This window comes from Vigna unguiculata, chromosome 5 (genome assembly GCF_037176805.1).
Source record: "Vigna unguiculata cultivar grain cowpea cultivar isolate G323 ecotype 2 chromosome 5, ASM3717680v1, whole genome shotgun sequence".
Classification (NCBI taxonomy): Eukaryota; Viridiplantae; Streptophyta; class Magnoliopsida; order Fabales; family Fabaceae; genus Vigna; species Vigna unguiculata.
In genome coordinates, this window is record NC_140796.1 from 10,088,335 (window position 1) to 10,104,489 (window position 16,155).

At 29.7% G+C, this 16,155-nt stretch overlaps 1 protein-coding gene across 1 annotated transcript; it reads right to left on the reverse strand.

The window, feature by feature from the left end:
* Positions 1–1,268: 1,268 nt before the first annotated feature.
* Positions 1,269–3,710, reverse strand: LOC114185556 (uncharacterized). Its single transcript, XM_028073361.2, has 3 exons — positions 3,357–3,710; positions 2,535–2,944; positions 1,269–1,878 (listed from the first exon to the last, which is right to left on the reverse strand). The coding sequence occupies exons 1-3, from the start codon at positions 3,519–3,521 to the stop codon at positions 1,437–1,439; spliced, it is 1,017 nt and encodes a 338-aa protein (XP_027929162.1). The 5' UTR covers positions 3,522–3,710; the 3' UTR covers positions 1,269–1,436.
* Positions 3,711–16,155: the final 12,445 nt, after the last annotated feature.

Below are 16,155 nucleotides of genomic sequence, written 5' to 3' on the forward strand. Positions count from 1 at the left end.
AGAAAGATAAAAAAATAAGAAATAAAATATATTAAAAGATGTTAGGGTTGAAAACCACCTCTCAAATTACATAAAAACTGCTTCAATAAATGTCGATTATATCATCAAATCATTACATTATTTTAATATTTAATATTTGATTCTTGAGGTAAATAAACCCGAATTGATTATATGTTTAATTCCTTATAAATCATAAAAATTATTATTATATATCAAGAGTTTAAATTAAAAAATGTGTAATTAAAATCAACTTATACTAACATTAATTGTAATAAGGTATTTTTTACAATGATATAGGTTTAAAAGCACTCCATGGCAATCAAATCTTAGTTAATTGATAAAATAAAAAGTGATCAGATTAATACAGACATTAAATATAGAAAGAAATAATATAATTGAAATAAATATTTTTAATAAAATTAAATAAAATATTTTCATGAATTTGAGTTGTTACATCAAATCAAATAATAACAAAAGAAAAAAAAAAATTGTCACTCAGCCTCACCAAGAAAGTTACTTCTTATAATTCATGGTCAAAAAATGTTAAGATCGCCAAAAGATGTGTAGAACTTCTTATTATATCTTTATTTATAAAAATCATGGACACAAAAAAAAAAAATTGAGTTTCTCATCTGTTTTATCTAACTTCTAACAAATCACAAAAATTGATCTATTTATTAACAAAGATGAAATAAAAAAGTAAAACAATTTAAAATAATAACAGTTTACAAATTTAAATATATGTTCAATAAATATTAAAAATACTTCATTTCCAGAAACTAATAATAAATATTTCCAAAAATATTTTTAACCTTTTATTTCGTCATTCTTAGAAATCATAATTAACACGATTCATATAAAGTATTGGTGAATGATGATGTGATATTTCATTTCATTGGTATACAAAGCTTTATCAAGTTACATACGAAGTCATAAAACCATTTTCGTGCCATGCATGTGCAATACAAATGAAAAAAAAAAAAAGTACGCACAAATACCATTAAAATTTGTAGTAGATACTAAAGTTCTGACCTACAAATATTCGTTATAACACTATTAATAAAATAATACTAATTATAAAAAAATCATTTAAAAATTTTCATAAATATCTATGAATATCACAATGGAATAATTTTTTTTAGATAGTTGAAACGATCTAACGAGTGAAACAGATATACAAAGAAGAGTATTATTCCCTATGAGATGAAATCGTGGAAGGAAAGTAACACAGAAGATGAATTCTTGCAGGCAATTTTCACACACACAAGTGAACAAGTAGTTAAGAAAATTCCCACTACCAAAAACCAGAGAAGAAATGAAACAATTAACAAATACCATCTTCTACCAAACTGTTCTAATCGGAATTCCAGTTCACAGTAAGTAAATAAACCAAGTATGAAACAATTGACATCTTACTAAGTTAGCTAAACCATTGCTTAAGGCGATGTCAAAAATCGTTTCAGGCCACTTTTCTGTTCCGATGTAAGCCTCGAAGGAAACTTGATATTGAACTTGATTCTCAAGTTTCCCTTCCTCGAAGGTTCTTTCGGAATCGGCATGCCCTCACCTTTCACAACTTCTTCATATGTCGGGCTAATCGTGTTGGTAACCGGAATTGTCAGATTCCGACCATCAAGTGTTGTCACCTGAGCTGTGTAACCTGTTAAGGCTTCCACAAGAGAGATTTTCTGGGTAAGAACAAGATCATTGCCATCCCTCTTGAACATACCATGAGGCTTCTCATCGATTATGAACACAAGGTCTGAAGGGATAACTCCTCTTTGTTCATTTCCCTTTTCGGGAAATGTTATTTTTGTTCCTTTCTTCCAACCTGGCTTTATCTCAATTGTCAGAATTTCCTCTACTGTCGAGGGCCTCCTGCAAACAACAAAACATGATCACAGTAATATCAAAGATTTCGAACACAGTTTCACAATTCATCATACATTCTTTTGTGTCCTAATTTCACTAATACCTGTGTACACATGGATCATCACATCAAGCAATAAAAAGAAAGAAAAACATACAGTCACATACTCACATTTTCAGCTAAAATGCTTACAATCAGCACCCGTGAGAGTGATAGAACCACTGAAGAAAATTTCTCCAAGAGTTAAATCATGTTACCTAATTTTAATAGCACACTCATTAGCTGTTAGCAATGCAACACAGATCACAACTGAGTTTTGAGTCAGTGTGGAAAACTTTGAACAAAGGTCTGCAACCACTAGCAAAATACCCACCTTCAATGTCTTAGCATGTGACCATTTTCATGGGAACGTGACATGTCAAATATATCATCAACCAACAGAATCTAACCTACCACTTTGACAGTAGAAAATGGATTACTATAAACCTAAAACACTGTAAACATGCAGTTGTTCAATTTCAAAGATATCTAACAACCGACCCAAGTGATCAGACTAAAGCAAATCATCAAACTTACATGAAATTTGATGATCTGATTCCTTGCAATAACACACTGACATGAACAAACTATAAGACATGCAAATGAGTAAAAGTAGAGAACTTACCCACTGGAATCGTTAACATCCCTTGAAATCTTCATTTTCTTGGTAGTCCCTTTATACAAATCCTCCAAACTACAATGCAATGTTCTCTCAATGGGTGCCCCTTTTCTAGGCACAAGGCCAGAGCCCTCACCAGCTGCATTCCGAAATTGAGCAAAAATATCTTCACCAAACGGGCCACCCCTGGAGAATCCACCTCGGCCACCCATGTCCCCCATTCCACCACGACCAAGGGGGCTCGTAAACCCGAAAAACTCAGAAAATATATCATCAGCATTTCTGGGATTGAACCGGAATGTTGTCGGCCCACCGTCGCTGCCACCAGGAAAACCACCGCCGCCCGGCGGCACCCCATTCAACCCCTCCTCACCATACTGATCATACACGGCTCGCTTCTGTGGATCACTCAAGACCTGTTTCACAATTCAAATTAGGAAAAGGAAAACCACCTAACCCCACCCACCTCAGAAAAACTTTAAATTGGAAAACTTTCAAATATCAAACTACCAACTGATGCTGTAAACCAAAAACCTACCCCAGCCCCAATCCAGGACACGCCACGAACTCAAAATTGAAAACCCTTGAAAAAAAATTGCAACTTTGCACGAAACAATACAACATCAAATTTGAATAGTGTTCTCATACACTAACTAAACAGTTCAACATTCAAATTAGGGCAAAACAAGAAAACCCCTCAAATTAATAACAGTTTCCCATCCAAACTCATCATCAAAATTACAACTTTTAAGGGGGAAAACAAACAAACAAACTCAGATTACTTAAAAAAAGTACAATTTTTGAAAAGGGTATACTGAATTGACATACATCATATGCTTCCGAGATTTGCTTGAATTTAGCTTCAGCGTCTTTCTTGTTGTTAGGGTTCTTATCAGGGTGCCACTTCATGGCCAAGCTTCGATATGCTTTCTTAATATCCTCATCTTTGGCGCTCCTATCTACTTGAAGAATCTTGTAGTAGTCCACCCCCATTTTTTCTGTGCTCTTTGTTCAGTGCTATGAAATTCGAGAAAGAGGGGTTATCTGGTATCTGTTTTATACAGGAAAAAACAGCATCATGATGATATCACGTTCATTTCCTTCAAATACAATACAGAGAGAGAGGTACTGAGAGGAATAGATGTCGATATTCTTGCTAGTCACAAACCAGATGTGTCATCTATTTATCATTTCTCATTCATTTATATAAGTTTAATTTAACCTAGCTAATAGTTTTTTCTTTTGAAAAAACTTGGCTAATAGTTGAATGACCGATCTGGTAGATTTATTCCTCGAAATTAGGACCGTTTCATATTATAAAAAATATATATGTTTAATCTTTTAAATTAAATGATAATTAATTTGGTTTTTACTTTTACGATCCAAAAAAAATGAATTGGTTGTCGATTAATAATATTGAAGTGTAAATAAATTTTTGCTTCAATTTTTTAATATTTTTTATATTTTTTACAATAAGTCGTTTGTAATTCCTCTAATTTATATTTACACTAGTGAAAAAAAAGGTATTTTATATTTCTGTATATTTAAAAAAATATTAATCATAGTAATTAAAAAAATAATAATTTTATAGAAGGTAATTTTAGTATTTAGATAATTTCAAAAAATCTAATTAAGAGTATAATAAAAATATTAAATATGTATTATTATATTATGTGTATTAATTTAAAAATATAATTATAAATAAATAAATTTTAATAAAAAAAAAGTAATACTAAGATGTAAGTTAAACATGCTTGTATAGCTTTTTAGTAACATTATCTATTTATTGTCTTTCAATATAACAATTATGTTTCCATAATTTTATTTAAAAATAAATAAATTAGCTTGACCAATACCTAATATGTCCAAGATAGTTTCAAGTAGGATTGGTCAATTATTTCTTTTCAATCCATTTTAAAAACTTATTAATTATCATACACATGTCATAACTAATGTGACTAAAAGATATCGAAAATCTTCAAATTAAAGTCACTTAATGTTTCAATTTATTCCAATTCTTTTACCATCAAATACACAATTGATTTTTTATTGTTTTTACTTAAACATCAGCCACCACATCTTCTTTCTCATACTGATCAAACAAATAATATAGAATTTATGAATTAGTGTTATAAAGTTTATGTTTTCTAGTGCTAAATGCAAAATTGAATACTATTAACTCTAAGTCACGACTTAGATTCCTTTCATGTTCTTCTAAGTAACAAAAGGCATAAAAAATCCTTTGTTCTCTTTCATCAAAATACATTCAATCCTTGATAGGAGATATAAAAGGTACTTCAAAAGATTGAATTCACTTAATGATTGTCAAGACATGTGTATTAATCAATCAGTCAGTGATTGTCAAGTACTAATTAATTACCTTTTCAACTTAAGAAAGTTTTTCTCACATCTAGACTAATAGATAATTTTTAAGAGTTAGTTGTGTTAAAGGAATTACTAATTTAGAGAAATTTTAAATAAATTTTCTATGACAACATGCTAATCATACAAAATTTTTAATCTTCGTGATAAACTTAGTATGCTCCCATTGAAGAACTATCTAAACTTTACAATGATCTTTTACAAGTCCCTAAATTGATATGACATGTCTTATAAATGAACCTCGAACACCTAAAATTGACACTTTTATAGTTTTTCATACAGTTATTTCTAGAGTGACAAAACGGAATAATCCAACCTAATATATATATATATATATGGGTAAGGGTGGACTAGTCTAGCACAACAAAATAGACCAAAATTTGTAACCCATCCTACCAAATGACAAGCTAGTACGTTGGTTTGTCATATTATATATATATATATATATATATATATATATATATATATATAATATTTGTGAGTCTTAATGATTTAAGTTACAATATCATTTCATATTTACGTCCTTAAAAGAATATAATATAGAAAAGTTAATATTTTAAAATATTTTTTGTGCATAACATCATGGTGCATTAGGATTTTTTTATTTTTATTTTTAAGGAAATAGGTGCCAGCATTGTTTTACTATCATAAGTCATGCATCTTTTTCAATAAAATTAATAATAAAATAATATATCATTGCGGCATTTCACAACTCTTTCATTAATTTTTTTAAACAAAATAGGTTTGAAACTTCTTAAGCCATACACGTAATCATGGGATCAAATCAAACTTATATTTTTCAAAAGAAGCATATCTTTGCTAAAATAAAGAAGTCAGAGGTACAAAGATTGAAAATTATGAGTCAACTAATGAAAAAGCCATAGGGAAGAACTTGTGCGAGCTTGTATGGGAACATATTACATTTGGCAATGATAGGCTACACTATGATGATCGGGTAACTTGTTATTCGGGAGCAGATAATGTTATAGGTGAGCCAGGAGCAACATAGTGGCGGAGAGTGGAGACTAGTTGCATGGGACTTTTATAGATACTTTTATTTAAATTTCATGTAATTTAATTACCGTTTTGGAATTTCAAATTGTAATAGAGAATTATGAGTATTTTCTTTATTTATAGTGGATATTAAATTGGGAAATGGATATATAATAAACGAGGTATTATTATACAATTGGTTATTTTATTTATTGTTTTAAGTAATATCCTACGAGGATGTTACAACGATCGCATTAGTAGACACCTCTATCATTGCCAAATGTAATATGTTCCCATACAAGCTCGCAAAAGTTCTTCCTTGTGGCTTTTTCATTAGTTGACTCGTAATTTTCAATCTTTGTACCTCTGACTTCTTTATTTTAGCAAAGATATGTTTCTTTTGAAAAATATAAGTTTGATTTGATCCCATGATTACGCGTATGGGTTAAGAAGTTTCAAACCTATTTTGTTTAAAAAAATTAATGAAAGAGTTGTGAAATGCCGCAATGATATATTATTTTATTATTAATTTTATTGAAAAAGATGCATGACTTATGATAGTAAAACAATGTTGGCACCTATTTCCTTAAAAAAATACAAATAAAAAAATTCTAATGCACCATGATGTTATGCACACTTTTAAACGTAAATTTACGAGTTATAATAAAAGGTGGTAATGACCATCGATATTATTTTATTATTTTTTTTAAAGAATGTGGGACTTATGATAATAAAACGAAACTACCACATATTCCGTAAAAAAAATTCTTAATGTGTTATGTACACTTTAAAATTTATGAACAAACGACTTATGCTCCCACTTGGTGTCCTATCAAGTGTAAAGAGAACATATTTTGGTCTATAGGCTTTTATATGCTTTATTCCATGGATAGCGCTAAATAGTCTCAATAGGCCTCTAGAGCTGAAGTCAACCATCAAGACATAATTCACAACGATAGGCGACCTATCAGATGTGACATGTCAGAAGGAAGCAAACTCTATATGAAGTCTTCACAATAGCCAAGTAGATCCGAGATCTAACATAGCAATCGTTGGACCTCCACTCCTTATGGCTAACTCAGGTCCAGGTATAGGACCCCAAAATTAAAATGTATGCACTAGCCTAACATGTGTAGTGTGTGAAGGGAGCAACCTAAGACTACCCAAACCCATACCTACAAAACAACCAGAAAATTTCCAAGCAGATATAACAATTGTCTTCTATCCTAGGATTCAATAATTTCATAATACAATCCCATATGGGCATATACTAAATAAAGGACATTGAATTAAACAGAAGGCATCTAGACAAACAAAAATAGATACATATGCATAAAATAAATAAATAAATAAAATAACTAAATAAAAATAAAAATAAAAATAAAAAGAGAAAAGGAAGCAAATATTTGAAATAACAAATTACACAAATAATTAATAGGATCAGCTCTCAAAAACGTATTCAGTGGAGTCGTCATCTGTCACAACCGAGATCGCGACAGAATGGCAAAAATTTTAAAAAAAAACAGAGGAGTCGCCACCCTAATTTATTATGAAAAACTATAGAAAAACCTTAAAAGAATGGTCTTTAAAACCAAATTTGGATTCGGGAGTAAGTTACGTGTGGGGAAGGTATTAGCAATCCACAACGCATGTCTTAAGTCTGTTCCCTCTTTAATTAAGTTTGCAAAGTATTTGATGCTTAAAATATTTATTGTTCCCTAAAAAATTAAACAAAATAAAAAACATACAAAAATAATAGAGATTAAAAACAAAATAATTTTTTGTTTTTTTTTACCCGAAGGTTGTACCTCGCTCCTACATATTTCCATTTGGAAAATCAAGATAGCATAGTTCTTTTTTTTAAGTTGTTTGATATTATTTTTATATTTTTATGTATATGTGTATTTTATTAATATCAAGACAACCCGAGATTCTACATGATAAAGATTTAGTTATTAAGCAAATCCGAGATTTGACATGATATTTAAAATGATTTTATAATTTTTATTTTTTATTATTACTTATTAAAAAAAGAAAGAATTAAAAGTCTATGAAAGAGTGTTTTGATTATCAAGCAAGTCCAAGACTTGACATGACATTCAATACTTATATAAAAGAAAAATATAATTTTTTTATTTTTTTTATTTATTATTATCTTTTTTATAGAGAACTAAAGCCTACGGAAGAAACCTTATTATTTATCAAGATAAAAATAAAGGGAAAGAGAAAGATTGAGCACATCAATGACAAATCCAAAATCATCTAACATGAGAACCCCAAACACATTTAATCATACAACAGTTCAAACGATCATACATTTAATATTATAAGATAATCATGAATAACATTAGGAGAGAAGAGAATTTACCTTAAGGTGACCCTTTTGCGCGTGCTCTGGTAATAAAAAAGGAGAGGGGTTTTTAGATTTTTTTTTTCTGTGTCTTGCATTGGAGAAATTTTGTGCATATATAGGCACCTTGGGATACCCCTGAAATCCTAGTCTTTAATTATAATAAAATATACGAGGAAGGAATTGGTCCTGATGAAACTAATTATTAACGAAATATTGTCTATAATTACTAGAATCATATTTTCCGTCACATAAAGATAGTGATCAAATCATAACATATTATTCATACAATTGATTCTAAGTATTATCAGGAATATTTTCTTTTAACTATTAAATTGTACTATTCCCTAAAAGCATTATTATCAGGAATATTTGCTTCTATTTTTTTAAAATAATATCTTTTCTGACTGACAATGAGACACATCACATCAGCGTAAATGCAAGATATTTATTCAAAATATTGTACTCTTCTCTAAAAACATAAATCATAAAATGTTCAATGTTCTTTTTTGACATGTCATGTGAAGAGTGTAAATAGCAAACCGTGGGGGTGAAAATATGTATAAAACATTTGGGCTCATGAAAAGGGTGTGATAATTAAAAACAAATTAGATTCTCCCCTCTTTTCCTTTTTTTTTTCCTTTTTTTTTTTTGTTGTTCTTTTTTCTTTTCTTCATGGTAGAATTAAAATTAAAAACCTAACAATTTTTATTTTATTTTTATTTTATTTCTTATTTAACAAAACAAATGCATTCACCCGGACAAAATTGGGTGTTGACAATAATCAATTGCCTCTTCAACTTAAGAAAGTTTTTCTCACATCTAGACTAATAGATAATTTTTACGAGTTAGTTGTGTTGAAGGAATTACTAGTTTAGAGAAATTTTAAATAAATTTTCTATGAAAACATGCTAATCACACAAAATTTCTAATCTTCGTGACAAACTTAGTATGCTCCCATTGAAGAACTACCTAAACTTTACAATGATCTTTTACAAGTCCTTAAGTTGAGATGACATGTCTTATAAATGAACCTAGAACACCTAAAATTCACACTTTTATAGTTTTCCATATAGTTGTTTCTAGGGTGACAAAACGGGATAATCCGACCTAATATATATGGGTTAGGGTGGACTAGTCTACCACAACAAAATAGATCAAAATTTTGTAACTCGTCCTGCCAAATGGCAGGCTAGTAGGTTGGTTTGTCATATTTGTGAGTCTTAATGATTTAAGTTACAATATTATTTCATATTTACGTCCTTAAAAGAATATAATACAGAAAAGTTAATATTTTAAAATATTTTATATTTTTATTTTAAATTATAAAAAAATGGTTTAGTGGCCTGCACGACCTGTCTTGCCTTTGGCATTCTAATTTGGCAAACTAGGTGAGCCAAATCAAAATGGATTATTGTTACCAACTTTGTCACCCCTAGTTGTTTTTCTCTTAAAATATTCAAAATAATTCTAAGACGGTTTTTTTTATCTTCCTGAGAATAAGAGTAAACTAATATATCATTTATGAATACTACTATAAATCTATATAAAAAAGAGAAAAAATCTTAATTATATGATCTATAAATATTACAATCTTAAATATTACAACTTTACTCTAGTTCATAACATCACATAATTCCATTGAATAAATAAATTGAACGGTGTCTTAGACCCTAACAATTGTTGCTTGAGTGAGTTTAAGTAAAACGCTAAAACTATGTCAATGGAGCTCAAGTCGTATGGTGTCACTTGACCTTTAGTTTGATGCTTAAGTGATATAACATGAAAGAAATAAGGAATTGGTTCATTCTTCCTCACTCAAACCATTAGTAGGTCGCTTGAGCTATAAGTGATGTCACCTAAACAACATAGCGATGCTTAAGTGATAATACATTTGTAAGGTAGGAAATAAAAAGAAAACATATGAGTTCTTAATAACCTTATCTCTTGTGTGACTACTTGTCACTTATGGGATCATTTATCACTTGAGCTTCACTAAGAAGAGGGTTTCTTGCAACCTCTTTCTTGCTCAAGTTTTAGCCTTCAACTTAAGCTTTATCTGATCACTTAATTGATAGTGCTTACACTTCACATTGGAAGTCCTCACTTAAGTTTCTCTCAAGTAATAGCTTCATGCTCAAATAAGATATGCATAAACATCCAACATGTAACAAAATGTAAAATAAACTCCCAAACCAAATTCTACCAAATCCAATTCGCATAACAAATTTTAAATTTATATTTGAACTTAATTTGACTCATATGACCCATTCCTAAGTTTAGAAATCTATATACATATCAAAATCCATCATATTTAATTTAAATGATCAATCCACCAATTTAGAAACGATTATAATGACATATATTACATCGGTTCATGGATTAACCGACGTAATAGGCTTTATTTTCAAGCATTCGCAGCCCACTATCATTAGGGTTTCTTTTGCTTCTCACCCACTCTCCTCTCCATAATTCTTTCTCCTCTCCAAAATTCTTCCCGTTGTAGGTCATCCGTTCATCCGCTACTATGCCTTTGTCGCTTTAGGATCGACCTCTCGTGTGCACTGTTCCAGTAGAGCACGACGTCGTTACCACTGCTCGTGTGTGAGGAAACCATTGTCACTACTGCCACTTGCTCTTTGAGGAGACCGTTGTCCTTCGTGACCACCATTTTTATTATCGCTTGCTCGTGAAGGAGATTGATGCCCTTCGTGACCACTGTATGTGTTGCCACTTGCTCTTGGAAGAGATTAGCGCCCTCCATGACCTCCACCTCCATTACCGCTTGCTCTTGCAGCCGAAAGGACTTCTTCAAGGAGAGGAAGAATGAGAGATCTGAGTCGCTTGGATATGCCTCCAAATGAGGGATTTCTCGCATCACCCCAACTTTAATTGTTAGATATGTCTTTAGATGGAGTTCTGAGTTTGACATATAGCGAGGGGAGTTCCAATCCATCTTCTCATTTATTCCTAATCTCATTCATGTAGGCCATTCACCTAATCAAGAGTAATTGGAACAACCTTAGCCTTGTTTCGAAGTTCTCTGCTCCTTGATCGAATGAACTTGGCTCCGTCGGCGTCAGAGATTAGAATGAACTCATTGTTGGAATTGTTAATGATGTAAACAAAGGTACCAACCAAGGACTTGGCGACCTGTTTGGAGCCCAATTTTGCAATGGCGGAAAGGGCGTGTTTGGAGGTAGAACATTTTGACGAGCTTGAGTCAGGGCTCACCTCATGTCATCCAAATGTGATTGCTTCGTAGATTTAGGGAACAAGATGTTTGCTTTGCATTGACTCATTAGACTTAGATCTGAAATGTAATAATTACTCTTGTTTGAATGAGAATATAAAAGAAAATGCATCAGAGTGATGAATTATTTCACTGTTTGAAATTATAATTTAAAGTTGAAGAGTGCTTAGTTAAAGATGAAAAGGTTTAGATATGAAACCCAACTCAAATGGTATACGTTTGTTCGAGGATAAAATAGATTGATGTTATAAAAACTTTAAATTGAATCCAAATATTACATCGATTATGTATATAACCAACAAAATACGTTTGTGACATTCTACATCGATGACATCTATATTAGATCAGTAATCAATGTAATAGCTTGAAAATAACCGATGTAAATTATGTATTTTGTAGTAGTGTTAATGTCATCGTTTAAATTGTTAATGGAAGGTAACTAAATTGAACAAAATTAACTAAAATTGTGACTAAATTAAATATAAGACACATGAAACTGATACATGACAATGATATTAACTTGACACATGGCAGTGACATTGGCTTTACACATGACACAAATAATGTCACGTGTCACAATGTTAACTTGACACGTGAATAAATTTTTTAAAATAAAAAAATTAACAAAAATTAAAAAAGTCACGAAGTGACACATGACGCCAGTTCACCCTCCATTAACAATTTAAATGTCGTCACAACCAAATTGACCATAATTTACAAAAATTAAGACATTTCTTTAAAAAAATAGACGAAATTTAAGGACAATGATCTATTTAAGCATATAAATTAATTACAAGATAATTTTCCTTAATTGGAAGTTACTTGTTGTCCAAGAGCTAGTAAGAGAGAGAGAGTAACATGAGTCCACAAAATAATCTTTCTTAACTATCCAACAAACTAAAAGATAAACTATTTAAATAATAGAAAATTGAGAAAGAGATTTGAACAAAATCACTTACACTAAATTTCAAATTATAAATTGCAAATTTTTTGAGATATAAATGATCCATTACAATTCTACTAGTGTATGGTAAATTTTAATTTTGAAACAGGTAAAAATTGGAGTAAGAAAGTTAGAAACAAAAGATATGATGGAAGGTAGACAAAGTTTAAGAAAAAGATGACGGAAATAGAACATATTAAGAAAAGAAAGGGTAATAAACCTTTGGTCCAAAATTCATAAAATTAGTGCATTTCACTTATTTAAAAGGACGTAATTTTTTTTTTTTGGTAAAATTGGAGTTAACCAGAAATTAAGAGATAAAAATATAATTTCATATATTACGATATTTTTTAGATATGTTATATTATTTTTTTTTCTTATAAGTGTCGGTCTTATTTAAGTTTAAATAAGTTTTATGTATTTAATGTATTTAATTATTTGTTAAAATATTTTATTCCACTTGGTAACTAATTTTTTCCAAGATCGTTACCCTTTGATCGTTCTGTTAAGGGACTGATATGGTTGCTATGTCTTCATTAACCTGTTATCTGCGATGATTTTATAGATTTTAATTTTAAAATAAATAGAAACGATGTTATCACATATTCGATTCACATTGCATTCTTACCATTGAACTTTTAAATTTAAATTTCTTTTTGGATATTCAATAAAATATTTTTTTTAATAAATATTCAATTAAAATACCTAATACTTTTAACTTATTCAAACTTTTTATTTGTAATTATTCCAATTTTAGAGAAACTTGCTCAATACGTTTTTTTACTAGTACGTTAATTGTTATTCACATTTATTTACCGGTGTAAACGATTATAATTTTTTTCATAAACAGTGTTTTTTTTATGGTTGCACAGTTAATAGAATCGGAAAAAAAATCTAATTTTCTTGATTTAAACTATTTTTGCTCTCATTCAATTCTTTTAAAATTTATTTTATTAAAAATTCAATCTATTTAAAATCTATTTTAATGGATATGGATTTTAATCTAATTTACATTTTGTATAATTTATGAATTGGATATCCATTCTCTAAATCAAGATTTTCAAATATGGATAATCCAAAAAATTCAATCCAAATTTTTAATTTAAATTTTTAGTTGGGTTAGGGTAAAAGTTGAGATAGACTAGGCTAAATTTAGACTCGAACGAGCATTGCTTGATGACCTGTATGGACCGGCCAGGCCTGAAGATCCTGAAGTGTCGGGCGGGACCGACGAACAAAACGGGCTAGGCGAGCCTGACGACTCAAACGAGTCATCGGGCCCCACAACCTGAACCGGTCGGGCGGGCCAAAAGACACGAACGTGATAGGCGTGCCAGACGAATCGAACGAGTTGGTCGGGCTTGACGACCCGAAAAAGACAAGCAGACCCGATGATCCGAACGGCCCGAAGACCTGAATGGACTTGGCCGGCTCGACAACTCGGATGGGTCGTGCTCAATGACCTGTACGGACCGGGCAGACTCGACGATCAGGACAGGCTGAGTCAGCCCGATGACCCGAACACGCTAAGTTGGGTCGATGACTTTGACGGACCGTGCCAAACGACCCGTATGGACCAGACAGGCCTAACGACCCTAACGGGCCAAGCAGGCCCGAAGTCTCGATTATGTGAGGTCGGGCCGATATGATGACTTATCCGTGTCAGGTCGGCACGACGACTCAGACAGACCGAGCCGACTCGACGACCTAGACAAGTGAACTTGGCCCGATTTGACGATCTGGACGGGTCCTAGACCTGGACGGAGTTTTTTTTGTCCTGTGGGCTTTTTTGGCCCTAGCCCACATGGGCTTGGGCATAGACCTGTCAGTTGGGCCAATTAACAACTCTAGCGGAATTGTATCGTGTCGGCCTTAAGGACACAAGTTTTAGAAAATTCAATTTAAATTTCTTTTTAATAATATTCTTTGGATTTTGAACTCATGCAAATATTTAGACTGAATTTAAATTTGAATCCAAATATTTGGATCTGGATTTAAAAAAAATTCCAAACTAGTTTTGCTGAAAAAATGAATTTGAATCGAATATCTGATCAAATTATTTGAATTTAAAATAAATATTGATTAGATCATTAAAAACCAATCCATTATCACCATTAGTACTTAATCTGTTTTTCTTTTTGAGCAACTTTCCTAAATAATAATTTCAAAGGATGTCATTAAGCAAAATAGAGCTTTAAAAGAAAAAAAAAAAAGTTTCAAATTTGCTTCGCAGTTTAAATTTACCGAGTGAAATTTGTCCACAGATTAGAGAAGTCAAGTGGTCAACTTTAGTGTTTGTATGTTATTCATTTTTGTAAGAAATTTAAAATAATTTATAAAAATATGTTATTTAGGTATTTTTTAGAATTTTTTTTATGGATTTATAAGAACAATTTAATTATTTAAATTTATAGAACATTAAGTTTTATCTATAGACAATAATTTGAAATTTGTGTACTTTTTTTCCCTTTTATGGTAAGTCTATCGTTTCATATTTTTGTTCTCCGGAACGTAATAGTTCAGTATTAGTTCAGACAATTTCAATCGTGTAATATTGAATCGAAATTATTTGTGTAGAGTGAAAAATAATTTAGTTGAATATTTTCTTTTTCTTTAAAGTTTAGTATTACATTCAAAGTTGCTTTCACATCTATTAATTATATATATATATATATATATATATAATTTATTGATCTAAAATTACTTTATACTTCATTTATATAAATCACAATCAATATAATATATATTTTTCAAATATATTAAGATATAAATAATTTCAAATGTATTTTTATGTGTTCTTAAGTGTCTCTTTTAATTAAACGTTTTTATCTTTTAATAAATAATAAATAGTTTTTTTCATCATTTACTAGAACAATTAATTGAACAACATATTTTTATTCAAAATAATTAAATAATTTGTCCACTAAAAAAATAACTACTATATGCATTATTTTAATATCATTCTTACAAAATTTTATATATATATATATATATATATATATATATATATTATTTTGATATTTTTTAATATTATTCTTACAAATTTATATTTAAAGGAGAGTACTTATATATTTTTTAATTATTTATGTTATTATACGAAGGAAATTCTTCTTTTTATTTATATTATTATGTGCACATTATTTTTTAGTTTTACCTTTTAAAGAACTGTTATTTTAAACTAAAATAATTATATTATTATTTTTACTCTTTAAATGATTATTAATTTAAATTTAAATAATTATTTTATCCTTTTATATTTTTAAATAATTTTTTATTTAAATTTATTATCTTAAGAGGATTTCCTATTTTTTTTTTCTACATTTTAAAATACCAATTTTACCCTTTGATAGTTACTTTTACATGTTCTTTATAAAATCGTTTATCTATGCTTCTTCTCTTCTTCTTTATTTATCAACAATTATTCTCTCATATTTTTTGATATATTTCACTTTATTTTTAATAAATATAAATTTATTTTATATATTAACTTAATAACATTACATTATCATCACCTACTAATATAATGTCATATATATTTAAAAAATGCATAAACATAGACGCGCGTTATCACACTTATGTTTACGCTAGTTATATATAAAAACATTTTTGTCCACATCTAAAAATTTTAATTTGACCTTTTATAATATAATTATTTGTTAAATATTTAAAAATTATTCGTTATTTTTTCATGTTTTTTATAAAATTA

Excerpts from the sequence above, each read along its gene's own strand:
- LOC114185556 (XM_028073361.2), bottom strand. The coding sequence starts at position 3,521 with ATGGGGGTGGACTACTACAAGATTCTTCAAGTAGATAGGAGCGCCAAA. Across the intron at positions 2,945-3,356 it reads AAATCTCGGAAGCATATGAT|GTCTTGAGTGATCCACAGAA; the intron begins GTATGTCAATTC and ends ATTGTGAAACAG. Across the intron at positions 1,879-2,534 it reads GATGTTAACGATTCCAGTGG|GAGGCCCTCGACAGTAGAGG; the intron begins GTAAGTTCTCTA and ends TGTTGTTTGCAG.